At 42.1% G+C, this 27,756-nt stretch overlaps 1 protein-coding gene across 2 annotated transcripts; it reads right to left on the reverse strand.

Annotated features, from left to right (window-relative positions):
- Positions 1 to 5,272: 5,272 nt before the first annotated feature.
- Positions 5,273 to 27,747, reverse strand: Ythdf2 (YTH N6-methyladenosine RNA binding protein 2). 2 transcript variants are annotated; one of them, XM_028759883.1, is made up of 5 exons: positions 27,397 to 27,747; positions 26,937 to 26,961; positions 26,279 to 26,358; positions 20,071 to 21,651; positions 5,273 to 6,136 (listed from the first exon to the last, which is right to left on the reverse strand). In XM_028759883.1, the coding sequence occupies exons 1-5, from the start codon at positions 27,421 to 27,423 to the stop codon at positions 6,113 to 6,115; spliced, it is 1,737 nt and encodes a 578-aa protein (XP_028615716.1). In that variant the 5' UTR covers positions 27,424 to 27,747; the 3' UTR covers positions 5,273 to 6,112. The 2 variants fall into 2 exon arrangements, with proteins under 2 accessions (XP_028615716.1, XP_028615717.1); XM_028759884.1 differs by having other exon boundaries at positions 5,273 to 6,138; positions 20,074 to 21,651; positions 27,397 to 27,570.
- Positions 27,748 to 27,756: the final 9 nt, after the last annotated feature.

The raw sequence follows: 27,756 nt of genomic DNA on the forward strand, positions 1-27,756 counted from the left end.
CAGCTTTTTACAGGTGCTGAGGACTCTTAACTCAGGTCCTCACACCAGCACATCAAGTAATTCACCAAAGCGATCGTCACAGGCCTTAAAATTAAAGCTCTATAAGAGAACATCACTGCCTTCAGCAACCATTTCCCTTTACAATGACATTTACACAGAGGTTTGCCCAGGATCACACAACAGGGTGAGTGAGGATGGAGCAGAAGACCCGGAAAGGCCAGGCTGTGAAAAATAAAAAGCAAAAGAGAAGCCACACTGGCAAGTCCAACTGTGACTGTTTTGTAGGTAGGACACGGTCCAACTCACCAACACGGCGCATGCGCAGCACCGGGATTCAATCTTGGTTTGCTGAAAAGTTAGACAAGTGTTCTACCACTGAGGACTTTTTTACATTTTGAGATGTTGCCCGTGTTGACCTTTGAACTTGTGATCTGCCTGCCTCCATTTTCCAATCTGCTAGGTTCCAGGACTGTTCCACTTTCTGCTCTCATCAACATTCACTCCTAAAACTCTATAAACTCAGTGCATTCATTTCTTACTTCTTTCCCCCTGTGCCCAGCAGGAGCAACAGGGGTGCACAAAATACATGCTGAATGACTCCGTACAGGAAGAAATGAAACCGTTGACAGCAACATCAGGCAGAGAAGCAAAACTGAGAGTCTCCCGAGGATGCTGCTCCTCTACAGGACAACTCGGCCAGCAGGTGGGGCTTTCCAACTTCCAGCATTGAGAGTTCTCATCTTTAGGGGTGCAAGAGGTTAAGGGTGTGCCAAGATTGATGACCTCAGGTCAGTACCTGGACTCACATGGTGGAGTAAAGAATCAACTCCCCCAAATTGATCTACACATACAATAAACAAAGGGATAAAAGCCATCCTCTCCTTCCAAACAAGGTGTCAGTTGGCTAGGAAGGTTGTGCAAGTACAGAAGCAGCACAGAAACAGAACATGTTGAGCCCCCCCAGAACTTCCTGGCTAGAGGTTACACAGACTGGAACAGCAGCAGAGTGTGGAACACAAGAACTGGACCAGGAGTGAGGCAGTCACCAGAAAACGGCGGGAGTTCTAGTCTTCCAGAAGCAGGCTCCAGACGCAGGCGGGTGGAATCACCAACCCCCTTAGCCTTTGCAGGACAGCATCTCTTGCACCGGCAAAGCCTGCAGCGCCTATTCCTAAAGCCTCAGGGTTAAGAGTTTCACAGCCTGTGGTGATTCAACTCCGAATGCAGGGAAAATACTTGGAATGGACTCCTCGGATCTGAGGCCTAAGCACCTATATTACCTACACTCTCATCTTCAGGGCATTTTTGAAGAACCAAAGTGTTTGTATTCCCGCGCTCTCTGAGTGCCAAGAAGGAACGGAAAACTAGTCCACTGCCATTTTCCATGGTAGGAATAGAAACCACAACTTGCAACATGCTAAAGGTTTAAAAAAAAAAAAATGAAAACCAATCTTGTCTCCTAAGGCCCATTTTAGAATAAGGACAAATAAAAGTACCCTTCAATTCAAAGACCTTGTCACACAGCTAGGAAGGGGAGAAATGAAATGTTCAAGTCTCCCTTAGGCTGAGTTAATTCTCTACCTAGATCAATCACCATGTTTTAAAAAAAGAAAGAAAAAAAGAAAAAGGTTCAACGAGGCTAGCCTGGTCTACCCAGCTCTAGAACAGTGAGAGCTGAACAAAGAAACTCTGTCTCAAAAAATACCAAAAAAGTGTAAACTAGCCGGGCAGGGCAGGAATGGTGGTACAAACACCTTTAGTCACAGCATTTGGAAGGCAGAGGCAAGTGGATCTCTGTGATTTCAAGGCCAGCCTGGTCTACAAAGCTAATTCCAGAACTGCCAGGGGCTACAAAGAAACTCGGGGGTGGGGGGGGATTGCACTGTCACAACACACATGGGTAGCTAGGGATATGGCTCAATGGGGGAGGGCTATAGTACTATAGTAGTATAAAGCTCTGGGTTCAATCCCCAACACTGAAGTAAAAACAAAAATTCTGGAGTCACCTTATGTTTCTATTGATTATAGCTGGGACAATTCAACCAACAATATAAGCTACAGAACTGGTATTAATCCATAATGATATACCTGCGTAAATAGGGAGACACGCCACATCCTTCTTACTGATTATAATTAGTAGATGAAGGAATAGAGGTAGTGAATTAACATTTGACCAAATCCACAGTCATATTTGTCGCAAGCCATAGATGCAGAAATTAGGGTCAGAGAACACAGCCTCAATTCTCTCCCTCCCCGCAAGTGACTGCAAAGGGAAAACTATGTACAGTGCAGAGGTCTGGCAGACACCACTCTAACCTAGTGGTGTGGGTTTGCCACTGGTACAGCCTTAGCAGCATCACATAATGTATACAATAACACTGAAAGACAATGAATTGTGAGTCTCTTGTCAAAGAATAACCTCAAACTAGTAACAGAGTTATCCGGTGAATAAACACAATCTAAAGGACATTCTGTGACTGGCTAGCACTCCTAAGGTGTCAATCTGAGAAATACTGCCTAAAGCCAGGTGTGGTGACGCCGGATCTGTGTACTCCCAGCTACTGGGGAAGCCATGACAGGATTACAAATTCAATGTCAGGCTGCAGTTGCGGCCAAACTACCTCAAATAAAGGTCAGAGACGTGACTCTGTGGCAGGCTATTTTATACACATAAGGTCCAAGTTCAACCCCCACTGAGGAGAAAGCTAGGACTGAGAACTAAATGTTCTAAAACGTAGAGGCAGCAGAATGCACTGTGGGATGCTAGATAGTATGCCGAACCAGAAAAAAAGACAACAGGCACAATTTAAGTCTGTAGATTAGCTGACAGTGCTTTATGGGTATTTACTGGTTTGGGTAACTTTATTATGGTTATGCAGAATGTTAACATTTAAAGGGAAGCTGAGTGAATAGAAGAAAATTCTATTATTTTTTAAAAAATAAGTTTTAAAATAGGACATGCTGGGAGTAGACAAATAATAACTAAAAATAAAGTGAGTAGACTTGAGAGATTCATGCACTTTGTTAATATTCAAAATTTGAAATTCTCTGAACTCTTGACACTGATTTAAGATTGTTTCTCCTCATTTTAACACAGGAAAGTAAACACTGACTGCTATTCAATGTTTGACACTTTCAAATGACAAAACAAACCACACTGTGAGACTAGTCAGAACAGGAGAAATGGTTTAGCTGCCACCTGAGGCCATCCCTGAATTAGCTTTCAGACTACTCTACAGTCGTCAGGAAGCAGCATCACCTACTCCCCAGGGTCTCACATGGCCCAGGCTGGCCCTGAACTCACTATAGAACCAAAACCAACTTCCTGCCCTCACCACCCCCAGTACTGTGATTACAGGTGTTGCTACCATGTTGTTTTATGTGGTATTAGGAATGAACCGCAGGGTTTTGTCCACGCTAGGCTAGTACTGTACCAATTGGGCTACACCTCCATTCTGAGTCTAACATTTAAAAAAGGGACAATGTGGGGGGAGTTGTAATTTTTTTTAATAGACCAAATCCAAGATGCTTTTTTTTTTTTTTGTCAGAGCTGAGGACCAAACCCAGGGCCTTGCGCTTGCTAGGCAAACACTCTACCACTGAGCTAAATCACCAACCCCCAAATCCAGGATTCTTAATGCCTCTAACATTCAGCAATCTTGAGCCCCTCAATATTCAGGAAGGTTACATGCAGCTCCTGCTCCTACTGGTCTGTTCCCAAAGCCGTTGAGACACTTTCTATCCGATATGAAGAGACTGGGAGGAGACAGCTTAAATCACTATGGTGCTAACATTTTAAACTACAAAAAAAATTTTTGAATAATCTCATGTCCAACCTAAAGTATGAAAACATACAGGTAAACCTGCTTTTCTCTGAATATTTTTCCAATTAAAGGTAAATTACTAAACAAAATGACTTCTGAGAATCCAGTTAAACCTGGAGAGATGGTTCAGTGGTTGAGTGCATTGGTTGTTCTTTCACAGGACCAGCACCCACATGGCAGCTCTTAACTGCCTACAACTCAGGTTCCAGTGGATCTGACACTCTCATACAAATATACATGCAGGCCAAACACCAATGCACATAAAACACTTTTTAAAAATTAAATGTGAAAAATTTGTATATTCAAACTAACAAAAACACTGAGAACTCCAATATGGGGGAAGATATATTTTATAATAAAAAGTTTGGCAAAGGTGGCTGGAGAGATGGCTAGCAGTTTAGAGCACTGACTGCTCTTCCAAAGGTCCTGAGTTCAATTGCTAACCTCATGGTGGCTCACAACCATCTGAAATGAGATCTGATACCCTCTTCCAGTGTGCATGAAGACTGTGTACTCATATGCATAAATAAATAAATCTTAAAAGTTTGGCAGAAAAAAATATGCAGAAGACTTTCCTGTGCCCTTGGTATACAGTGATGACCACAATGCTAGAAATCAACACTCTAACTTCTCTCACCAGCTGACAGAGCGACATTCCTGAGCTCCCTTACTTAGCAGCCTGGATGTGTGGAACAAGGCCCTGCATTCTAGTGTAACACTGTCCACAGTATTAAACTGTATTGCCAGAATCTCTGAGTACAGTTTTTGAACGTTCAACTCTCTAGAATGAAGACATCTTAACAGCAAAGACTCTGTAATGCAGAAAAGCCTTTTAAACCTTAGGGAAAAAAACAAATTCCTCTGTGATCAAAGCTTGCAAAGAGCAAACCACTAGAATTTCACTTTTGAGACCTACATCTCTGGGGCATACTGTCTAAATTAGCCTTATATTGGAGCAGACACTTACATACTAGGATACTGGGTGCTACCTCTTTTTACAGGAATGAGGTTCCTAGGGAATTAGCACAGTACCTGACACCACAAAAGACAAATACTGTTGAATAATTTAGCAGTGCTGTGTTTTCTCTATGGAGAACCAGAAAAAAAGCATTATGAATATTGTCACACCCTCGCTTACAGAAGTCAGGGTTTCTAGTCCTTAGGTACAAAGCAAGCCCAAACTATGTCCTTCCAATACAACCTTTTTGTTGACAGAGTCTCATGTAGCCCAACTGGCCTTAAACTTGCTATGTCATGAGGATAACCTCTGACCTTATCCATCCTGCTCCCATCTCCTAAGTGCAAGGATTACAGGCATGCAACACCATACAGGGCCTTTAACACATACTTTCTAAAATGAGTCGCTATTTCACCTCTCACAACTCCTTATACTCCAAAATCTCTCCCCAAAATATAGCAGACTCAAATAATACTAAATGGTACTGAAGTGATGCTCAACAGGATCTCACGTTTATTGAGAAGTGATTAATGGTAAAAAGAAAGGCAATGCCCTTTCCTCATTGGCTGAACAAGAAACTGAAGAAACATTCACTACATGTTTTACAATATTTTCTCTTCCAAAATGCATTTCTGAAAACAAGTTTTTACCACTGTTCTTAGCTTCGAAATCAAATTAATCCTGACTTAATCAGTATAATATACAAGAACAGAACATTTCTTAGGACTCCTAGTACTTTACTTTGAGTAACAAAGGGTCAGAGAAAATGAACCACCCTTACAGACACAACCTTGGGTAACACTGGTATTAAACTTTCCTAGACAAAAATTCTTCATAAAAATTTTCTTCCAGTTAGGAAGGGAAAAATCAAATTCCCACTTTCTGGGGTGGACACCCAAAATCTGCACAACTCAAGTGTTCTTCAAGTGTAAATGTCAAAATGGGAGGAGGAAAGGGTTTAAAAATTAGAGAAAATTGTATGCACTTACGGACTTAAAAATCCGAAAAATATAGTAAAAAGACCCAAAAAAAAAAAAAAAAAGCATTATGCTTTGAATCACAACCAAAGCCAAAATAAAAGGGACATTTTTTTTACCTAAACTACCTAGAGGGAATTTTTGTTTAGGTTTTTCTTTTTTCCTTTTTTTTTTTTCCATTTTCCAGTTAAGTCCTATGTCTTTTGTGAAATTCCAATACTTAAACTGCAAGTTTGCAATTGTCTCTGAAGTCAATGAAATTAAGAAAAAAAGTCCTAATTTTCTTGCAGGCCATCGTGTCCTCTTAGGATAAGCAGATGCAACCGTTGCTGCAGTCTATGCAGAACTGCTTTCTATTTCCCACGACCTTGACGTTCCTAAGGAAGGAAGAGTTAAGATAGTTAGCTAAAAATTATCTAAATTAAAACTTTATAGACTAGAACCTTCAACTTCTTACCACAAATAAAATCAAGTTATTTTATACCACAAATAAAATCGAGTTATTTTATACACAATTTTTACAAAACTTAATGAATAGCCAGTGTGACTGCATACACCTAGAATCCCAGTATTTGGAAATGCTGAAGCAGGAGGATGATCATAAATTCGTAACTAGTCTGGACAATGGAATAAGACCTTGTCTGAAAGGAAATAATAAACATACAAACTCAAAACTATAAGGCTTTTAAAAAGAAAAGGGCTGTGCAGCTGTGGTGTACCCATCTTTGACCCCAGCTCTCAGGAGGCAAAGGCAGATGATCTGTGAGTTCCAGGCCAGCCTGGGTAGTCTAAAAAGTGAATTCTAGAAGAGCCAGAGCTGTGTAGAGAGACTCTGTCTCAAAATATAACAACAATAATAAATAAGTGACCTTACAACTATGGTTCTGTTGCTAGTATGAATCTTCTAAAAACTACAGCAACCCCAATTGGACTTCCATGTCCCAGATACTGTAAATATTAACAATCTCCTACTTTCACTCCAAGACTATAATTACTTCTGAGGCTTATCTTGTTGTTCGAGTCACAACCCAAGTTGGACCCAACTTGGAATCCTCCCTCCTGTCTCAGCCCTCAGTATACTGGTATTACAGATGGGCACATCACACCAAACCATTATTTCCATCTTAAACTAAGCCTCTAAGTTACTTACCTGCCTGAGTCTATCTACCCAAGATGAAAAAGAACCAAAATTAATAACAAGGACTATGCAGCTACTATACCAATTCTCTTCCTACAACATGTTAACCTTTGAGAGAAACTGTAAACAACTTTATTTGCCATTACTCAGGAGGTAGAAAGGGGATTCAGGGCAAATTGGATAGCCAAACTAGAATTGGGAAACTCCAGGTCTAGCAAGAGATCCTGTCTCAATGCATAAATTAGAGAGCAACCAAAGAAGATACCCATGTCACTTTTGGCCCCTACATACTGTATATGCACCAAAAATTTAAATACAAAATACCTTATATACATGTATGAAAATGTCACAAGGAGGCCCTACTTATCATAACAGTAAACGTTTTAACCTAACCCATATATTCCAGTCTCTAGAAATCAGTTGCCATTCAAAAAGATAAAGAAGTTCCATCAATATAATAGAATTGTAAGTTTTAATGTTCCTAGAAGTTTTCTATTAAACTGTCCTAAAGTTTCAATAATGGATATCATGACAGTACGCATGAGAACAGCCCCCATAGCTCATGTTTAAATACTTGGTCCCAGTTGGCAGAACTATTTGTAAAGGATTAGGAGGTTAGCTTTATTGGAGATGTTAGTTGAGGGAAAAGGCTTTGAGACTTCTCTCTGTGTGTCTGTGTGTGCACGCGTGAGAGACAGACAGAGAGAGAGACAGAGAGAGAGGGAGAGAGGGAGGGAGGGAGAGAGGGAGGGAGGGAGGGAGGTTGATTCACTCTCAGCTGTTCCTACCACTGTGCCTTTGTTCCACCACCATGGACTCTAACCCTCTGAAACCTAAATTAAATGAATTTCTTTTAGAAATTGCTTTGTCAAAGTGTTTTATCACAGTAAGAAAAAAAAAAGGTAATAAAAACAGACATATTGCTTACAGTAGGAAAACTGGTTTAAAAAGTGAAACAAACTGTCAGGCATAATGACACAAGCCTAGCATCCTAGCACTCAGAATGCTCAAGTAGGAAACATCACCAAGGGTTTAGGTCAACCTGAGGTATTAGAATGTGATCCTGTTTCAAAACATAAATAATACCGAAGTTAAATAACCTTTCAGTAGCATCTTCTACCAATCTTTTATTCAGAGGTGGGAAGTAGCTCAGAGGTAGAATGTTTCATTGCATGGCAGGGCTCTGGGTTCAATCTCCAGCACTAACAGTAGCAACAAATCAGCTGGTGCATGTCTGTAATCTCAGCATTTGAGAGGCCAAGACAGGACCAGGAAAACAGGAACAGCCAGAGGTTCACAGAAGTTCAAGGACAGCCTGAATTTTAAAAACTAGACAACCAGTTCACCCCCAAGTACCATAAAAGTCTTAAAAGAAAAATACAAAAGCAAACAAAAAAATACATCTTCATTTACCTAACAGGTGATTAATAAAATGGTGCTTGTTATATCTTAACATATACTCAGAAATAGTTTTAACCCATTTCCTTATACTGTAAGAGATCAACCCCTAACATATATCTAATTTTATCAAAATGTTTAGTCATAGCACTTAAAGCTCAGCATGCGACACAAGATGGATACATCTCTTGTGAGTTTGAAGCCAGCCTTGTTTATATAGTGAGTTCCAGGACAGCCAGGGCTACAGAGAGACACTGCTTCAAAATACAAACAAAAAACAAATCATTTAAAATATCAGTAAGAGCCGGGCAGTGGTGGCACAGGCCTTTAATCCCAGCACTTGGGAGGCAGAGGCAGGCGGACTTCTGAGTTCGAGACCAGCCTGGTCTACAGAGTGAGTTCCAGGACAGCCAGGGCTACACAGAGAAACCCTGTCTTGGGGGGAAAAAAAAAGGATACCGGCTGCTTTTCCAGAGGACTAGACGACTACGGTTCAATTCCTAGCACTAACAAGGCAGTCACAACAATCTCTAATTCTAGTTCCAGGAGATCCAACCCAACACCCTCTCTTTTGACCTCTTTGTCAAAATATACACATGATACACACAAACACATCCAAGAAAAAAACACACAAATTAACAAAGTTAATTATTATCTAAGCAAGGCAAGATTTATTAATAAGTATTTAAACGGGTGAAACTCTGATAAGGAACAAGATACTCATAGTCTCCTGCTTGTAGAAAAAACAAAACAAAAAACCCAGGATTTTAATACAATTTTAAAGATTTTATGTGTGTATAGATGTGCATGCCCCTTGGAGCCAGAGCTAAAGTATTTTGTGAGCTGCCCAACACAGGAGCTGAGAACTCAACTCAGGTCCTCTGAAAAAGTTCAGCAAGTTCTCTTAACTGCTGAGCCATCTCTGCAACTCATTAACACAGAGGTACATAACCCAAAGTGCCTTGAAATTACAATTCTTTCAGCTCAGACTCCCAAGTGCTAAAATTACAGGTACACAGCATCACATCTACAAGAAATTTAATACTCTTTCTTCTTTAAAGATATCCTTTCAATGGGCTGGAGAGATGGCTCAGTGGATAAGAGCACTTCTCTTCCAGAGGTCATGAGTTCAACTCCCAGCAACCACATGGTGGCTCACAAGGAATACAATGCCCTCTTCTAGTGTGTCTGAAAACAGCTACAGTGTAGTCACATACATAAAATAAATAATTCTTTAAAAGTAAAATCCTTTCCAGCCTCTAGGAGACAAAGGCAGGCGAAGCTCTTGTAAGTTTGAGGCCAGACTGGTCTACAGATGGAGTTCTGTACAAGCATGGAGACCTGAGCTCAGATCTCAAAACTCATGTAAAAGCCAAACAAAGATTGTGGTGCATATCTATAATCCTAGAGGGAAAGAAAAGTTAGGACAAACAAGAAGATCCCAGAGAGCTCTCACTAACCATGTCAGTTAAACTCCAGGTGCAATGAGAAAAGCTGAAGATCAACAGAGGAAGACACCTGACAACTGTACATGCCAGCAAGCCAACCCATGCAAACCCATACAAAATATTCTCTCGTTTTCAATTTATTCTTTGTGTGGTGTTTTATCTGCCTGCTTATCTGTGTGTTACATGAATATCGGGAGCCTTCAGAGGCTAGAAGAGAGCATTGGATCACCTGGAAATAGAGTTACAGATAGTTATGAGCTGCCATGTGGATGCTGGGACTTGAACCTGGATCCTCTGAAAGAGCAGCCATTCTCTTAACCACAGAGCTATCTTTCCAGACTCTCTTCTCACTTTTTAGTTTTCATATTATTTTAAATACACATTCAAGTGCCCATAGTCCAATGGAAACTGGATGACCCCCACAAACTAGAATTACAGGCAACCAGTTGTCAGCAGCCTGACTTTTTTACTAGTAACCAAATTCCAGTCCTCTGTAAGAAAAGCAAGTGCTAAGACATCTCTCCAGCCCATTTTCTTTTTTTTTTTTTTTTTTTTGGTTTTTCGAGACAGGGTTTCTCTGTATAGCCCGGGCTGTCCTGGAACTCACTCTGTAGACCAGGCTGGCCTCGAACTCAGAAATCCGCCTGCCTCTGCCTCCCGAGTGCTGGGATTAAAGGCGTGCGCCACCACCGCCCGGCCCATTTTCATTTTTATAGACAGTGCTGCTGCCACAGGCTGAGAGTTTCAACCTCCTAGATAGCGTGCTACCTTTTCCAATTCTGCATTTATTCTTTACTTACTTTTTTCTTTTTGTGGTACTAGAGAGCCCAAAGCTTTGTGCATGCTAGGCAAACTCTACCACTAAGCTACACTCCCCAGGCCTCTCTCTACTTTTAAGTGTTCATAAAACACAACTGAGTCATATTCACATTCATTGGATATAATTTTATTAACACTAAAAATGTGATTATCCCCCCAAATAAATCTGAATAGTTCTTAATAGTAATCAAGTTGTACTCAAGTGCTGTGAATGAATAAGCCTAACAGTACTGACTGGATGAATCTAACAGAATGACCAGACTACTACTAAGCTTCCCTTCCACAGGCCAAGGAGTACAGCTCTATCAGTTTCCAGCTTTAAAGGAAGGCTGAAATAGCTTATGAAAAATATCTTTTATCTTCCCATCTTCTCTTCAGTCACGTAACTGCTAAAGTTCTGGGAACACCAGGATGAAATAAACACATTCATTAATAAGTTTTATTTATAGCATGCTGGCTCAACCTATAATCTCAGCATTCTGAGGCTAAGGCAGGAAAAAAATGCTATGAGTTCAAGGCCAGCCTGGCTAAACAACATAGCCAGTACAAAAACATACATATAAACCCCCTCACTTTCCTATTGTCTCATTTTCCAAGACTAGTATTTGGTAGCCTAACTCCTGTAAACACTTAATTGAAACAAGCTTGAAAGCCCAAAATCTGTTTGTTCAAGTCCCTGAGTAAACTTGACAATTTCTGAAGCTGGGCGGTAGTGGCGCATGACTTTAATCCCAGCACTTGGGAGGCAGAAGCAGGTGAATTTCTGAGTTTGAGGCCAGCATGGTCTACAGAGTGAGTTCCAGGACAGCCAGGGCTACACACAGAGAAACCTTGTCTCGTGTCTCGGGGAAAAAAAAAAAAAAGACAATTTCTGAGGTGTGCAATAAAGTAGAACTTTTTAGGTGGAACTAAAAGTAAAAATTTCAAGTACTACTTTTAAACTGAAGGAAACTGTTTGCCAAGCCTGACTATTCTCAGAATCATTACTTGACCCTTTACTAACAAAGAGCTGCAACAATTTCACAATTTTATCAGGCAAGGCACAATGGCACAAGCCTATAATCCCAGTAGTTTGGAAGTGGAGGCAGAATCATGTATGTTCAAGACCATCCTCAAACTATAAAGTGAACTAAAGGCGAGGCTGAGCTAGAATAAACCCTTTCTCGAGCAAATCAACACCCCTACAACTTTAAAGTCACAAATCTAAGTCACGGGATATCTAAGGGGCACTCAATTTTCAAGTTTAAAATTTACAAATGAAAGAGAGGGACAAGACACTGGAAAGATGGCTCCTAATACCTATAGGGGTGGCTTAAAACTGTTTATAACTCCACCTCCAGACTGGACACTTCCTTCTGGCTTCTTCAGGCACTCATACACATGTGACATATAATCTCTCACACAGACACATTTAAAAAAAATAATAATTAAAAGACATTTCAGAGCCAGAGGCAATGACACCACCCACACACAGCCTCACTTGTTCTGGAGACTGAAGCAGGATGATCATTTGAGAGCAGCCTAGACAATGGGAGGAGAGAGGGAGAAGAAAGACAACTCTTTCCATGCTTGTCTCACACTCCTGAGCTCAAGCCTTCTACTGCATCTCAGCCATTGAAGAACAGAACTACAGATAGATATCACTACACATGGCTCTTCACTTATAAATCTGTAAGAAATGCCTAGAATGCTTCTCTAGTAAAACTTAAGTAACTCTGGAGGTTCTGAACCTAGCTATACAAACAGCATTAAACCCTTTCAAACAACTCAAATGTTATGCTGGGTTGTAATCTTGGTATCTCAAAGATACCAAGAGCCAGAAGAGGCAGGTATGGTGAAAGGCACACCTTTTCTCAGGGCTCAGAAGGCAGAGGCAGAGAGTTCTGGCCAGTGAGTTTAAGGACAGCCAGGACTATATAATCCAACGGGTGGTAGTGGGGGAGGGGGGGGGGGCCAAGAGATGAGAATGAATATTCCTCAGCAGTTCAACACACAGTAGCTGACAACCATAGGGACTAACAAACAGCCTCTTCTATCCTCCACAGACACTGCACATACCTGATGCACAGACAGAAACACAGGCAAAACATTCATACAAATAAAATAAAAATAAGTTAAGCACACACACAAGAGAACCCTAAGACAAGCTCAGCAAGTGAAGGTCCTTGCTTCAGAAACCTCTGAGAACTGCCGGGTGGTGGTGGCACATGCCTTTAATCTCAGCACTTGGGAGGCAGAGGCAGGTGGATCTCTGAGTCCAAGTCCAACCTGGTCTACACAGAGAAAAACAAAACATAGCTTGACAATCAAATTCAATCTCCAAAGCCTACATAAAAGTAGAGGAAGAGCCAACCTCAAAAGCTTGTTCTCTGACCTGCATGTGTGTAGCATATTCCTCCAAACACACACATCAATGCTTTTTTCAAATTAAAAAAAAAAAAAAATCAGTACCTGTAGGGGATGAGGATTTATACTGTGATGCTCTCTCCACATCTGTCCAGTGTCCGCCTCCTTATCCCTTTGCTGGATGGACCTTAAGTAATTTTTTATATAAATTACCCAAGAACTTGTCTTATATTCTAACTAAGGCTCTGCCAATGAGATGACATAACCTAATAGTTTATGTATGAACCAGGAGTAGACTACAGCCTTCTACTCAGTCTTGTGACATCTCAGTAAACAGTTTGCATTCTTTTTTTACTCTTCCTGCCTATCATTAAGTTACAGCCCTTGAAACTTTCATCAAGCCGGGCGGTGGTGGTGCACACCTTTAATCCCAGCACTTGGGAGGCAGAGGCAGGTGGATTTCTGAGTTCGAGGCCAGCCTGGTCTACAGAGTGAGTTCCAGGACAGCCAGGACTACACAGAGAAACCCTGTCTCAAAAAAAAAAAAAAAAAAAAAAAAAGAAAATGTTCTGCCATAAACAAAATACCGATACACCTTAAATCACCCAATGACATTGTGTAATGTAAATGTTTTGTAAATAATTACTATACTATAGTGTTTAGGGGACAATGACAGGCTGTAAGTGAAGGAGGCTTACCTCAGGGCCTTGTATGTACTAAGTACTCTACTACTGAGTTAGACTGCCAGACCTTATGCATTTCTAATCCAGTTAGTTGACCTGACAGATACAGAAACCACAGCTAGAGAGAGCAGACTAAGTGCAAGTAAGTTGAAAGAGCAGTTTCCTCTATGTCCAACAACTCAAACTTGGATTAGCCTTTTTTTAAAAAAAATATTCATTTTTATTTATGTGAGTATGCTGTCCCAGTCTTTAGACACACCAGAAGAGGCCATCAAATCCCATTACAAATGGTTGTGAGCCACCATGTGGTTGCTGGGAATTGAACTCAGAAGCACAGTCAGTGCTCTTAACCACTGAGTCATCTCTCTAGCCCCTCAGGGGTAAATTTTTAAAGGTAGTTCCCTCCTCCATATTTTTGTGTTTTATACACATGTACAGCTAGCTGTGTATTGTAGGTGTGCCTGTCTCTGCTAGAGGTTGACATCAAGTATCTTCCTCTATCACACTCCACTTTTTAATAAAAGATTTATTTTACTTTTAATTATGTGTGTCTATGCAAGTGAATGCAGGTGCCCTCGGAGACTAGAGGCACTGGCCTCCTTGAGCTGAAGTTACTGGCGTTTGTCAGCCACCCAGCATAGACTCCGGTCCTCTGCCAAGTGCAGTACAGTACATGCTCTTAACTGCTGAGCCATCTCTGCAGTTTTTTTGTTCCGCCTTTTAAAAAAAACAACAACAGAAACATGGGGTCCAGGGATTGAACTCAGGTTGCCAGGCTGATACAGCACTTCACCCACTGAGCCATCTTGTTGGCCCAGTGTCAGCAATTTAACATACACGGCTGTGAAGCATTTCAGGTGACCTCATGTTCTAATTACCCTAACATCAGGTCTGCTGGGACTTGTTTACTCTGCAGGGTGCAAAGTATTACCCAGACAGCTACTTGCACTACCTTTGCTGGAGCAAAAGTCCAGAAGGGGCCAGCAACAACTTTACTGCCAACCTCTGGCAAAGGAACCATCTAACCTGACACACTCAATGCTTTTCCTCATGGCTCATTTGCAGACTTAAGGGTCGATAGTGAACACAGAAAAGTAGATAGGCATCACCTCTGCTTGCCTTAACTCACTAGTGTTTTTTTTTTTTTTTCTCGAGAGTGACAATCAGGTCAACAATGGCTCACCAAGTAAAGGTGCTTGCCATCAAGCTTACTGACTTGAGTATGACCCCAAGGGAACCACAATGGTATCAGGGAACTATAGCAGACTGTCCTGATCTACATTACACATACACATTGTGGCTCATGCAACCAACATGTGTACACAAACACAAAACAAAACCTTTATCACACAGTCCCTTGAACTCATGAGAATTCAATGCAATGCTTCAAAAGCTGTAGCCGCAGCAAAGACATCTAGGTCTCTTTGCCCATCCCCCCACTAAACAACCCAACAAAAGAAGCAAAGATGCTGAACCTGCAGATTTTTTTTTTAATTTTTATCTATTTAATGTATGAGAACTCTGCTAAATTTATAGCCACCTATCTGAAGAGGGCATGGGATCCTCCTATAGATGGTTGTGAGTTACCATGAGGTTGCTTAAGACTTCTGGAAGAACAGCCAGTGCTCTTAACTGCTGAGCCATCTCACCAGCCACTCACATTCCATTTCTTTTTCTCCCTTTAGATCAAGAGTGCCATGTGGTCCAGGATAGCCTCAGAGGGAACTCTGAACTTCTAATCTCCTACCTCGACCCCTCCAATACTAGAATTAGAGGTATGGGCCACTCTGCTATGCAGTGCTAGGAGCTGAACCCAGAATTTTGTGCAATCTGAGCAAGCATTTTACCAACAGAGCTACACTCCCAGACAGTGGAAAAAGAGAACCAACTCCCACAAACTGTTTTCTGACTTCCACAGGTGTTGAGTATACAAATACACCCACAAATAGAACTGGACATCCATTCAGTGGGTCTAAAGAGGGAACTTCAAAGTGTTAAGTAAGGAATAAATAGAAACCAACAGTAAGTATGTTTGTTTCTTTTCTTTTTTCCTTATTTTTCGAGACAGGATTTCTCTCTATAGCCCTGGCTGTCCTGGAACTCACTCTGTAGACCAGGCTGGTCTCGAACTCAGAAGTCCGCCTGCCTCTGCCTCCCAAGTGCTGGGATTAAAGGCATGAGCCATCACCGCCCGGCTTTTTTTAATATTTCACTGTGTAGCACTGGCCATCCTGGAAGTCACTAAGGAGACCAGACTGGCCTCAAATGCACTCCATCCACCTGCCTCCTGAGTGTTTTGTGTAAAGGCATTTGCCACAATGCTGAGCAAGTATGGCAATTTCTACCCTAATCATTTAATAAGAACATATAAACCTGTATGCAATCTCTCTCACCTGCAATCCTAACACTTGAGAGGATTCATTAGAAAGACTGATGAGAGTTTGAGGCCAGCCTGAGCTAGTTAGGCTATCTCAAAGAGTAAAATCAACAAACATGCTTTAACATTACAAAGCCACTAAAAGAGATGTTCTGAACCAAGTCAGTGAGATGGCTCAATAGGTAAAGGCAAACCCAGAGACCTATCTACACAGTAGAGAATCAACCCCTAAAAGTTGCCTCTAACCTCCACTTTCATACATTGAGGTGTGCTTGCTGTCTCTCACACACAATTAAAAATGTTTTAGATACAAAGTTTAAAATAAAAAAGTTACAAACCAAGATATGACTGGCCAGCATTCAAAAAAAAAAAAGAGGCTCAGAAGTTCAAGGCCAGCTGGGCTAGAGACAAGAGGGTTACAGTGGTGAGGTGGGATGAGAAACCCAAAAGATGCAAAGATTCACTAAAAAGTACTGGAAATATAAAGCCAGACAGATGCACTGATTGAAGGTTTTAGGATACTGAATTACATCAGGTGACAGAATGAGTCTATAATAATGATTGGCAAGAATAGTGGTCTATACTTCAGTGTGGTCTGCCAAGATACAAGTCTGATTATGGGTCTTTACAACAAACAGCTGGGAGGGCTGGAGAGACGGCTCAGTGGTTAAGAGCACTGACTGCTCTTCCAAAGGTTCTGAGTTCAATTCCCAGCAGCCTCATGGAGACTCACAACAGCTATGATCTCAAGTGCTTCTTAAATTACTGCATTCCTGCCCTACTTGCCATCAAGTCTTCAGTCATTTGGTAAATAATGCATAGGCACAAGCATGTAAGTAGAGCCCTGATGAGCCAAGTCCCATTCTCATGAAACTTTCTTGGAATAAACTATTAGGAGACTGCAGTCAGTTATGCATAGACAGAAGAGGAGTAACCAACAGAGCAGGCAATTCTGACTGAAATGGAAATAGCTAGCAGTGAGTCTTCCTGAAAACCCCATAGTCTCTTCCCACAGAACAAAAAGCAACGGGACACAAATATAATCAAAGCTTTAATTTTTTCCCTGGTGTTTTGTTCACTAGTCTGAGAACAATCAGGAGGATATTCACTCATCTATGTCTTTACAAACGGTTTTGGAGATGAACCATTACCTTTTTATTTAAAGGAGGATGATGCTGGAGATAGAACCCAAGGTTTGGTGCATGCTCCCCAAACATTCTATCAAAGCTGCATCACTACCTATAGACACTATTTAACAACTTTCATTGTTACACTCATTCTAGGAAAAATGCAAGGCCAGTCAGTTCTAAGATATGAATCTTACACCCAACTATATTATAAAGTTCATTATCAGAACTGAGGCTGACTCAGTAGAGCTCTACCTTAGTGAATAAAGCCTTTAGTTCAATACCAAGCAATGTAAATAGGACATGGTGGCAATGGTGGTTGTTATAATACCAGCACTTGGAAAGTGGAGACAGGAGTATCAGAAATTCTAGCTCAATGGGTAAAGATTCTAGCTCAATGGGTAAAGATTCTGGCCACAAAAGGCAGGATACCTAGTTTGAGTCCATGAACACATATAAAACAAAGGTAGAGAGTGAGAACTATGTATTTGTGCTCCCCTACCCCCATGTAGGCACAGACACACCACACACACACACAATTAAAACAAACTCTAAAAAAAACAATTGTGGTAGTTCACACCGGTATTATCTGCTGAAGGATACACAGGCAGGAGGATGACAAGTTCAAGGCCAGCCTGGGCTATGTATTTATGGAGCTAGAGACATAGCCCAGCAGTTAAGAGCATTTGGTTTTACAGAGGATCAAGTCCCTGCATTCACATGGCAGCTCACAACTGACCAGAACACTGGGGTACATAGACATGTATAGTAGCAAAATACTTAAACATAAATCTAAAAAATTTAAAAATAAACTAAGATATTAAAAAATATATTAATTTCAGCACTGGGTATGTTGCTGAATGTCTTTAATCCCAGCACAGGCAAACAGATCTCTGTGAGTTCAAGGCCAACCTAGTTTACAAAGTAAATTCCAGACTATGGAGGACTACACAGTGAGACCCTGTCTCAAAAGTCAGATAAAAAAAAGTTTCACAGATTGAAGGTCATTCTCAGTTAATGAGTTTTGAGGTCTAAACTATGAGACCCTCTCTCCCTGAACCACTCCAGTGAATTTAATTCAATTTAGTCCCTTGACTAAAAGTCAAAATTGATCCGGGGGCTTAGCTCAGTGTCAGAATGTTTCCCTAACATGCTCAAGTCTTCATTCCACCCAGAGAACTTTAAAAAAAAAAAAAAAAAAAAAGTCAACTCTGGGTTCAATTACCAGCAGGACAAAAATTACGTCAACAGAAATCAACAGTAAACTCCAGTTTCATGGGATCTGAAACCCTCTTTTGGTTTGTGTATGAACCAGACCTGAATGTAGCACACATACATACATACATACATGCATGCATGCAAGCAAAACACCTGTACAAATCAAAGCTAATAAAATATGAATAAGTAGCAAACAAGCTGGAAAGATGGATCAGTTGTTAAGATCACTAGCTGCTGTTCTTGAGAAACTGGGTTCAATTCCAACACCTACAGGGCAGAGCTTACAACTAACTATCTGTAACTCCGATTTCCAGGACACCTAATATCCTCTTCTGGTCTCTGTAAGTATGCATGTGTTGCACATGCATAAATGCAGGCCCATACACATGAAATAAACCAAACCACTGGAAGGTGGTAGGGCACATCTTTAATCCTAGCACTTAAAAGCCAGAGACAGGCAGATCTCTGTATGAGTTTGAGGGCAACCTGGTCTACAGACTGTGTTCTAGGAAAGCCAAGGATACACAGCTAGATAAACAATTGAAAAACCCAACTGTGATGGTTTGTAGTATGCTTGGCCCAGCAAGTGGCACTATTAGAAGTTGTAGCCTTGGATTAGGAGTGTAACTGTAGGCGTGGACTTTTAATACCCTCTTACTAGCAGCCTTCAGATGAAGATGTAGAACTCTCAGCTCTGACTGCACAATTTGTCTGGACACTGCCATGCTCCCACCTTGACGACAATGGACTGACACTCTGACCCTGTAAGCCAACCCCAAGTAAATATTGTCTATAACTTATAAGAGTTGCCTTGGTCATGGTGTCTGTTCACAGCAGTAAAGCCCTAAGAGATCAACCAACCAAACAAACAAACAAACAAAAACACAAAACAAACACCCCCACTGTAGTCCTAAAATTTACAGATACATAATACTCCCAGATCAAGTACTGTCTATTTCAAATAAATTAGTCCAGCTGCGATCCATTTTTCTATCACTCCACTTCGTAAAGAAAAGTCAAGAGAAAGTGATTTGAGTAATAAAATGTTAAAACCAAGAGACAGCTTTTCTAATATTCAGGCTTTTTTGGTTTTTTTATGTGCATAAATTTTTGTAAGACTGGATTTGGTGCACATACATGTCTATTGGTTTCCCCTGGAACTGTGGTTATGGATGGTTATGAGCCATCATGTAAGTGATAGGAACTGAACTGATCCTCTGCAAGAACAGTCAGTGCTTTTTAAATGCTGATCCATTTCTCCAGCCTCTCTCATGCTGTTTTTAGAGTTTTATATAATAAACAGTGAGCATTACAAAGAGGAAAACAAAATTCTGACAAATAATATTGTCAACTGTCAGAAGCAGGCAGATTTCAGGGTAGAAACACATCAATTCTTGAAAATAACAAAAATTGAGAAAAGACACAAACCAACTCCAACACAGAACTTTCATTCTTTTCTGTAATTTCATCCCCATGGTCCCCTTCCATCACACCATCACCTCAATTATCCCTTTGTATCTTTACAATTACCTGTCTATACCAGTTAAGCTCACACTGTATTGTTTCTGCTCTCCACTAATGCTCACATTCCTTCACACTAGGGTTCAAAAGACCAATTATACTCCCATAAAGCCTTAAGCTGCTAAATGACACCATTATTTACAGAGCTTTTATTAACCATTCAGTCACTGCAATACCGTTCTGACCCCTTCTAATGCCTCCTCCTTCCCCAGAGTCTGAATGATAAGCTGCTTTACCTTTTTAACACTTTCTTCTTCCTCTTGGCGTTTCTCATAGTGTGAGAAGTCATCAAAAATGGAAGTGGTGTGCTTGTAGCTGGCTATGATTTTCAACACCTGCTTAGCTTTTTCCAGAGGCACTTCCTGAGTGTCCCTAGAATTGGTCACTGGTTTATTCTCGTTGTTCTCTAGACGAATGTGTCGCAGTTGGCTATTAGGAACGTCTTTCACAAAAATCCATCTGACATCAAAACGACCCTTCCATTTGTCCTGGGACCACACACCTGCACATGTGTTGTAGTCCACAGCAGATTTCATCTCTGCAACTCCACAGAAGTGTCCACTGCCATTGACACTGAAAAGTAAGTACACGGGACCCTTCCCGTTCATGGAACGATAGGCGGCATCCAGTCTCTTGTTACCATGCTCTGTGCTGCACCAGATATTATACTTAATGGAACGGTGAATATCGTCCTCAGAGTAGCTCTTAATGATGAAAACCCGGCCGTGTTTCAGATTCCAGTCGAAATCTTTAGGGTTATAGTTATTAATGGACCGAAGTTTCTCCAACACTGGGTGAGGCTCAGAAGGAGTAGATCCAGAACCTGCCTGAGACTGTCCTACTCCATTACCATCCACCCCATTATGACCGAACCCACTGCCACGGTTCCGAGGTGCTACCCAGCGAGTTGGCTGAGCTGCCTGTTGAACTGAGAGCTGAGCAGGCTGTGGTGGTGGTGGAGGCAATGGCTGCGTCTGTTGCCCTACTGATGTCTGAGCCACTGGTGGGCTATTATTGGCCTGCTGTCCTACAGGCTGAGGAGATCCCTGGGTGGGCTGACCTATATTTTGAACCAAAGCCTGTGAGGGGGCTTTTGCCACAGGACCCTTGTTATCCCAAGTTCCAATATCCATGTTATGCTTTATTGGGGGTGGTGGAAGACTTGATCCTGCAATGCCATTCTTGGTCTTCAGTTTAGGTTGTTGTTTTGCAGGCTTGCTAGCAATATCAGCCCAAGATGCTGGTTTTGGAGGAGCAATAGTAGCTGGAGGCAAACTGCTAGAAGCCACAATGTTACTAGTGATGGACCCACTACCAACAGCAGAGCCTACAACTTTTGGAACACTGCTTGCAACTTCTGTGCTACCTAGTTTCAGTGCTGCCATCCCTTGGTCTATAGTATTCATGCCAGGAGCTTTATTGAGGGTCTCATTGGCAAAAGCTGACTGTCCATCAATCATGGCTCCACCTAAGGAGCTGGGTGCATAAGCATAATTGCTACTATATCCAGAGCTTTGAGTAGACTGTCCCTGAGAACTGTTATTTCCCCATGCTGAGAAGTCAATCCCACTGGGAAAAAAATTAAAACCATGCTGACCAAGAAATGGAGTGCTACCTAGGGCTCCTGGTTGCCCAAACATTGCATCTGGTAGAAAGTGGGGCTCTCCGTTGCTCAGTTGTCCATAAGAAGTTAGATAGGGCATGGCTGTGTCACCTCCAGTAGACCAAGCAGCTTCACCCAAAGAATAGGAGAAGCCAATGGAGGGGCTGTAGTAACTGGGTAAGTAGGAGTCTGACATGGCAGTATATGCATTATTCTGTGGAAGGAAAAAAGGCAGATACATCAAAACAACATATACATATATACATATAAATAATATAAATTTAACAGGACTTTTCCTTCCACATCAATCACAACTCAAGGATTTGAGCCATCACTATAAAAGGGAGAAGCCCATTCACATGATCTTTCAGTAAACTTTCTGGCATTTTCAACTGTATGAAATTTGATGTGATTATAACTGGACTGCTTAACCCTTTTGGCTGCTGGTTTTCACAAGCTTTGCAGTCCAGCTGGCCTCAAACTTAAGGCAAGCCTCCTGCCTCAGTTCTAAGTGTTGGGATTATAGGCATGTTACACCATATCTGAGGTTCTCTGAAAACATGTAAAGTCAAGTTGACAGATATGATACATATAGTAAACATACATTTTGATGATTGTTTGTTTTTTTTTGAGAGTCTTACTATATAGCTTTGACTATTCTAAAATTTTCTCTATAGACTAGGCTAGGATTAAAGGAGTATGCCACTGGGGCCAGGCAGACAGCTCAACAATTGATAGCATTTGAGTACTTCCAAAAGATCCAGGTTTGGTTCCCAGCACACACATGGCAGCTAACAACCATATGTTATTCCAGTCCCAAAGGATTTGAGTAATGCACACATGTGGTACATGATATACCTGCTAGCAAATACCCATACATATTTATATCTATAAACACACACACACACGTTAAAAAAAAAAAAAAAAGATGTGTCCCACCATGCCTGCCAGTTGTTGCTTTAGGCAAGTTCTCACTATGTAGCTGGCAAACCAGGTTCTCCCAGAGATCCTCCAGCCTCTGCCTCCCAAGAGCTAGAATTAAAGGCTTGCACCACCATGTCCAGCTTTTATTTTTCCTAACAGGATTTTACTGTATATCCCAAAGAGGTGGGGATATATTAACTCCTGCTAATCCAGGTCCAGTGGAGATGATGTCTTTATTCAAACTACTTAGTTTTGGATTTAAAAAGTGGGAAGTTTGCTGGATGATGGTGGGACACACCTTTAATCTCAGCACTTGGAGAGGTAGAAGCAGGCATATTTCTATGAGAGTGAGGCCAGCCTGGTCTACAGAGTTCCAGAACACCCAAGGCTACACAGAAAAATCCTGTCTGAAAAAAACAAAAACAAAGGTGAGAGTCATGGAAGATCAGTGTTGGGAGTCTCCCAGCAAGAGCCAGAGGCACATTCCTATACTCCCAGCAATTGGGGAAAGTGGGGGAGGGGTACAGGCGTGAAAGTTAGAATTCAAGGTCTTTCTTAGCTATACAATAAGTTTAAAACCTAACAAATCCAGATTTATCCAAAAAGAACCTGATGACCTCTTCTGACCTCTGCATGTACCAGGCACACATGTGCTGCACATACATATATACACAGGCAAGACTCAAAACATAAAATTAATAAATCCTAAAAATGAAGGCCAAAAGATGTCTCAAAGGGTAAAGATATTTGCCGTCACGCTTGATAACCAGAGTTCAATCACCAGCACTCATATGGCGATGAGAACTGGCACTGTCGATTTGTCCTCTGACTTGTACACACATGCCATGGCAGGCCCACACCCACATAAGGAGATATGTAAAAAAACAAAGCTTGGTGAGATGGCTCAGTAGTCAGGCTCAAGAACTAGGTTAGATCCCTGGAACCCACATGGTGAACACAGAAAGCCAACTTCTGCAAACTGTCCTCTGCCCTCCACATCTGTATGGTATATGGTAGCACACACATGCCCAGTTCTTGTGTGTGTGTGTGTGTGTGTGTGTGTGTGTGCACGCGCACACACATGATATGCATGCATATATATGTATATGTATATGATATATATGTATATGTATATATGTATATATATGTGTGTGTGTTTAAGAAAATTTTGGAAGAAAAAAACAAAAAGAACTGCAACTTTCAAGTTCTAGTCCAAATGTCTAGTCTAAGCATTCTTCCCCCATAAACTAACAATGTTCACTAAGTAAACTATACAAAAATTTGGAAGGAAAATAGTGTTTTCCAAAGGACTTAAAATTCAGAGAGGGGGAGTTTAGTTCCCATTTCATTTCATCTATAAAATAAATGGCTACCACTTGAAATTCACACTACCATTTGCATTAGAAGTAGAAAAATACAACAGAAAAAAAAAAAAAAAAGCCAGGCGGTGGTGGCGCACGCCTTTAATCCCAGCACTTGGGAGGCAGAGGCAGGTGGATTTCTGAGTTTGAGGCCAGCCTGGTCTACAGAGTGAGTTCCAGGACAGCCAGGGCTATACAGAGAAACCCTGTCTCGAAAAACCAAAAAAAAAAAAAGAAAAAAAAAAGGAAAAGAGAAAAAAAAAAGAAACTACTGGGCTGATATACACCTTCCATCCCAGCACTGAAAAGGCAGAGGCAGGTAAATCACTTGGAAGCCAACCTGGTCTACATATGCATAGCTGCCTGGGCAACACTGTTAAGACCCTCTCTCAAAACTATATGGACCCCACAGTGTACAGAATAATCAAGTGAAAAACAAGAGGTATGTAACATTGATCCCCATAAATACATAGCCCAATTTAAAAAGTCTGCCTTAGTTTTAATAGTTCCAGTAATACAGGGCATTCATTATTTACCCATCCATTAGCTACCAATAGGTAGATCTGACCTGAAGAGACTTGGAAAACTTAAGTACTTTAGTACTTAAACTTGCATTACCAAGGCCAGCAAACAGCATAAACTGTATTCTTTAGCTTCTAAAAACAACTATATAGTAACATTTTCAACTAATGGAGTATGATAAGGCCAAGTACGGTGCCTTATGTCTTTAATTCTAGGATTCAGGAGACAGAGGCAAACAGAGGCTAGTTGAAACTACATAGGAAGACTTAAAAAAAAAAAGGAAAAGGAATAAAAGAAAAAAAGAAAAAGATTTAGCATGAGGCCCTGTATTGGACACAGCACACATATTCAATTAAAAAAAAAAAGGCCCACAACAAAAAAGCATCATAAATTACCTTTTTCTTTCTTTCCTTTTTTTTTGAATTGGGTCTTACAATGTAGTCATGGCTAGCCTAGAATTCTTTGGGATGCGTTTTTTTGTTGTTGTTTTTTTAAGACATAGTTTATCTGGCTGCCCTGGAACTCACTTTGTAGAGCAGGCTGGCCTCAAGCTCATAGAGACCCACCTTCCTCTACCTCCCAAATGCTGGGACTAAAGACTTACATCACCATGCACAGGTTGGCCCAGGAAAACCAAACTGGCCTCAAATTCAAAAGATCTGCTTGCTTCTGTCTCCCTAGTCCTAGAATTAAAGGCATGAGGCATAATACCTGGCTCTGTGAATTACTCTTGATGAAAAAAAAAAAAAAAACACCCCACAAAGTCATTAAGGTTCAGCTTCTCGAAGACAAACAAAACGTTCTTCCTGGCAGAGCTTATACCAAGATACAGGTGAATGGCCATACATGAAAGGCAAGCTCACACATGCCACAGAGCTCAAAAATCTCAATTACACAATACTTTATAACAACTACCTAGAATGGGTCCTGAATGCTCCCACTCTGTTACAATGATTAAGAAAGCAAACTGCATCATTGACAGCAACTCCTCCACTTCTGTCTCTGCTTTTTTTGATTGGCTATTTGGCCAGTGTGGAAACTTTGTTAATCACTTCCTAGATAGCTTTTGTATGCCAAGTTACTGAAAACCAGCTATAGTTCTTTCCTACAGAATAGGTTCAAATTTGTATACAAATGTTCCACGAACTTCTATCTATGCTATAGCATCTTAAAATCAAAATCTTCAATTCTTTTGGATACATTTATCTGTGGATTTATGTTAACTAAAATTTTGTGGCTGTCTTAAGATGGAAAAACAAAGTTGGTGAATCAAACAATTTCTACACGTACAGTTCATATTAGGAGTATCTAAATACATATGCAACTAATCTTCCCATCAAAAATAGTAAATGTATCTCAAACTTTTCTTGGTGGCGATGGGGACTATACTAGAGGGACACACTAACGCATAAACCTTCTACCACTGAACCGCTAACCTGGCCCCTACCTGTCTGAGTGTCAACTGTGTTCAACCTCCTTGAACTCGATTTCATAACACATCATCCAAAAGAGCTAGAACAAAGTTGTTCTCTATAGATACTAAAGAACCAGAAATCAAACAAGCACCCCACTTGTCTCACTCTGAAATAGTTTTAATATACAAAGAGCCTCCCAGAGACAGCAGAGACCAAAGGGACAGGAGTCTTGTGTAGGTGACGTTCAGGTGATTACTAAAATGCCCTCACTCCATTATCACCCCAATTTTCCTAAAGACAAGGCTTTGTTTTCTTAAGAGCTTGGGCTAAACTCGCTAATATTCAGCTGTGCACTGATCCGTTCCCGGCAAGCAAGGGGCAATTACTCACGCCGGTATGACTGCTCTTATACTTCGAATGTTATCAGTGCTATGGTCTTGGAGCACATGCTCTGTTGACCACACAACGTATTATTTCTAATAAATAAATGTATACAATAATTTAATAAATTCTACTGGGAGAGTCAGCCACCAACACAAAAATGAGACTTACTGATAGGGTGGAAAGAGTACAGTGTACCCTCAGATCCTCAGATAATGTCGAATGATCAACTACTCACCGGCCTTGCCTGTGGGCTCAAGTAAGGCTCGAAGTCGTCATCATTCAGCCCATCCTTCTGATGCACAGAACCATTTTGTACTGGAGGGGAAAAGTCGGATTAGTAATGTCCAGTTCCGAGGAGCTCCCTTCCAAACCCATCAATTTACATCTTCACCGGGAAGAAACCATGCTAGTTCAGAGAGTCACTTAGTTTGAAACTCCGGAGAATAACCAAGGCTGAATGAGCACCAAGGCTGAAGCAAGATTCGACAGTGAAAAAGTCTCTTCATCCCAGAGCAAGCTCATCTTTTTAAAAGGTCAGTTTATTGGCTCCTTGGAATTTCAATTCCCTCCAGCTTTCTCTACCCGCTTCACATGTGAGTTACTTCCAGAAAGTGCTCCACGAGGAGGAAAAACAAAGGCCTCCTAAGACCTACGGGAAACTAAGGACCTGGTGCTTTTGAAAATGCATTCCACCCCCACCCGCTCATGAATTACTCCTTGTTAACGAAAAAGCTGCACGCCAGCTGCAGGAACACACCAAAAGGGTCGAATGCCCCGCGCGAGGCACCTGCGAACTGAGCGGCTTCCGAAAGGTCCTTTCCCCGGGGCGCGTCCCCAAGACACCGCCCCCACTGCCCGGCGTACCCCCCTATCCCGGCCGGAGCGGGGCTTACCTTTGTTTCCTTGACCTTTTGGTCTCTGAGGGAGAAGCGGCCGTCGCCGAGCAGCAAGTCGTCCGGGAAGAAAACGGAAAGGGAAAAACAAATGAAAGCAGGGCCTGAGCAGGGAAGAAAGGAAAAGGCCTGGGGGGACGCGTGGTGAGGGGGAGGCGGGGAAGAGCGCTAGGCCGGCGAGTCAGCCGGGCAGCGCCGGCGGCGACACGAGGGAAGGAGAAGGAAACAAGGAAGGGAAGCCCGGGCCGCTAATGGGAGGGAGCGCGGCGCGGCCGGCGAGGCCCGGGGAGGAGCGGGAAGAGCGGGCCAGGCGGGGAGGCTCAGGGCGCGGCCGGCCTGAGGCCCGAATCCCGACCCGCGAGAGGCGCCGCCGCGGCCCGGCCAGGAGCGGCGGGCCCCGGCCTAGTCCGGCCCCGTCTCGCCTCACACAATGGCCGAGACATGCGGGCTGGGCCTGTACCTGCTCCAAGAGGCTGCTGGCCGACATGGCTCTCGGATCCTCACTGGTAACGACGGTGGCTGACTCCTCGTCAGGACGGCGGCGGCGGCGGATGAGCCCCGGCGGCGGGAGCAGAGGGCGCGGCGGCGGCTTTTGTCCCTGACACTCGGAGCCTCGGCGGACGCAGCGAAGACACAGCGCGCGGCTCGGGCTCCGGCTCCGATTCAGCGACGCTCTAGCCGGGGAGCTCAACGCCCGTCTCTATGCTCTGGCGCGCGCACCCTCCCCTCGCAGCCGGAATGTGGGAGCCGAGCGGCAGAGGCGAGCGGCGCGCGCGCTGTGCGAGCGCTGACTCTCACATTCACTTACCCACGCGGAAGG

The sequence above is a fragment of the Grammomys surdaster genome, unplaced genomic scaffold, assembly GCF_004785775.1.
Source record: "Grammomys surdaster isolate TR1022 unplaced genomic scaffold, NIH_TR_1.0 126313, whole genome shotgun sequence".
In the NCBI taxonomy this organism is placed as follows: domain Eukaryota; kingdom Metazoa; phylum Chordata; class Mammalia; order Rodentia; family Muridae; genus Grammomys; species Grammomys surdaster.

What these genes read in the sequence shown, in the direction of transcription:
- Ythdf2 (XM_028759884.1), bottom strand. Translation starts at nt 27,423, where the DNA reads ATGTCGGCCAGCAGCCTCTTGGAGCAG. An exon ending in CCAGCAGCCTCTTGGAGCAG is followed by an intron (nt 26,962 to 27,396) that starts GTACAGGCCCAG and finishes CTTCTCCCTCAG; the next exon opens with AGACCAAAAGGTCAAGGAAA. An exon ending in AGGAAGAAGAAAGTGTTAAA is followed by an intron (nt 6,139 to 20,073) that starts AAGGTAAAGCAG and finishes TCTTCCTTCCTT; the next exon opens with AGGAACGTCAAGGTCGTGGG.